This window comes from Sinocyclocheilus grahami, unplaced genomic scaffold (genome assembly GCF_001515645.1).
Source record: "Sinocyclocheilus grahami isolate Dianchi unplaced genomic scaffold, SAMN03320097.WGS_v1.1 scaffold241.1, whole genome shotgun sequence".
In the NCBI taxonomy this organism is placed as follows: domain Eukaryota; kingdom Metazoa; phylum Chordata; class Actinopteri; order Cypriniformes; family Cyprinidae; genus Sinocyclocheilus; species Sinocyclocheilus grahami.
The window spans coordinates 656,348-657,930 of record NW_015505420.1 but is presented as its reverse complement, the minus strand read 5'-3'; the positions used below and the strand labels follow the sequence as shown (position 1 = coordinate 657,930).

Here is a 1,583-nt window from a genome sequence, read left to right as displayed (position 1 = left end):
ATCTGATTTCTCTCAACATGGGGACAGGAGAGCTGCCAATCAAAAAAAAAAAAGACAACAAAGAAAAAGTAACTCAGATATTCTCTTGTAAATTAAAAAGTAATGCGTTACTTTACTAGTTACTTGAAAAAAGTAATCTGATTACGTAACTCGCGTTACCCCCAACACTGATTATAAATGTTTTTACTGTAACTTTTGATCAATTTAATGTGTTCTTGATGAATAAAAAAAAAGAAAAAAAAAAGACGACTGTTACTCTTTACCTGCAAACACATGGACGTTGTCCGCTATGCTGGTGGTCATCTGTCGTTCCTGTACTCTGGTGATGCGTCTGCGGGGAAAGACCACCACAATGTCCACCTCACTGAGACCCAACACACTTCTGATGGCCGAGCCGCCCGTGTCGCCCGACGTACCTGAAAGAACTGCATGTCTGAATCTCCATCACAGGACACAGGACTTCAGAGCAGATGTGAGACGGGCGTCACTTCATACCTACTAGAATTGTGGCCCGTTTGCCATCTTTGCGCAGGAAGTACTGCAGGAACTGAGAGGTACAGGACATGGCCAGATCCTTAAACGCCAGCGTTTCTCCATGAAACAGTTCCAGGATGGACAGCGAGTCCTTCAGCTGAACCAGTCTCACAGCTTCAGGTATGGAGAAGCTAGACAGCGCCTGCGAAATGAGCCCTAAACAGAGACAGACAGCAGGAGGTTTGAACTGGTTCATGATGTCTGATGAGTGTTTGGTCCAGGACGAGTCTCACCCTCTAGATCACGTCGCGGTATCTCCTGCTCAGGGATGTAGAGGGAGCAGATCTCACACAGCAGCTGCTGGTAGGACAGACGGCTCCACGTGAGCAGTGTTTCAGGAGACAGTGATGGGATGGTCTCGGGCATGAACATGCCTCCATCTGCAGCGTATCCAGAGAACAGTACGTCTCTGAAGCTGCGGCCCTGAACGCCTGCACGCGTGCTGCAGTAATGCATCCTACAGAAACACCATTCACCAAAAAAATGCTGAAAAACTCCTCACCCTCAGACCATGCAGGAGGTAGATGAGTTTGTTTCTTCATCAGATTTGGAGAAATGTAGCATTCCATCACTTGCTTACCAATGAATCCTCTGCAGTGAATGGGTGCCAGACTCATTTGCATGGATTATGGACTCTATATTTTAGCCGGAAGCAACGATTTGAAGTTTAAAAAGGTCTTAATGATGGATTTGTTTCTTACAGACACGCAGTTTTTGGTTTCACAAGACGTTAATTGATGGACTGAAGTTGTGTGGATTGTTGTGATGCTTTATCAGCTGTTTGGACTCTCATTCTGTCGGTACCCATTCACTGCAGAGGTGTCACAGTTATGCTTATTTCAGTCTCTTTTGGTTTCAGTTTCATGGACTTTTAGTTTGTTCATAGTCAGTTTCCTTTTTCCTTCATCTTAGTTTCCCACCACTAATCTGTTTCCATGGACTCTAACTCAATCATCACAGCTGTTCATTATTAGCTCTTCATCAATGTGTATTTAAAGGCACAGTATGTAAGATTTTTTGGTAACACTTTACTTGAAGGGGTGTGCATA

General features: G+C 44.3%; 1 protein-coding gene across 1 annotated transcript in view; it reads right to left on the bottom strand.

Moving 5' to 3' along the window:
- The window catches only part of thnsl2 (threonine synthase-like 2), a 10,095-nt gene that overhangs the window by 2,455 nt on the left and 6,057 nt on the right, over nt 1-1,583 (bottom strand). Inside the window, exons 2-4 of the mRNA XM_016289162.1 lie at nt 768-991; nt 496-690; nt 264-416 (exon numbers count right to left, since the gene is read on the bottom strand). Of these exons, the coding sequence (XP_016144648.1) occupies nt 264-416; nt 496-690; nt 768-990 (571 nt within the window). The 5' untranslated portion in view covers nt 991. The remainder of the gene's footprint in view (nt 1-263; nt 417-495; nt 691-767; nt 992-1,583) is intronic.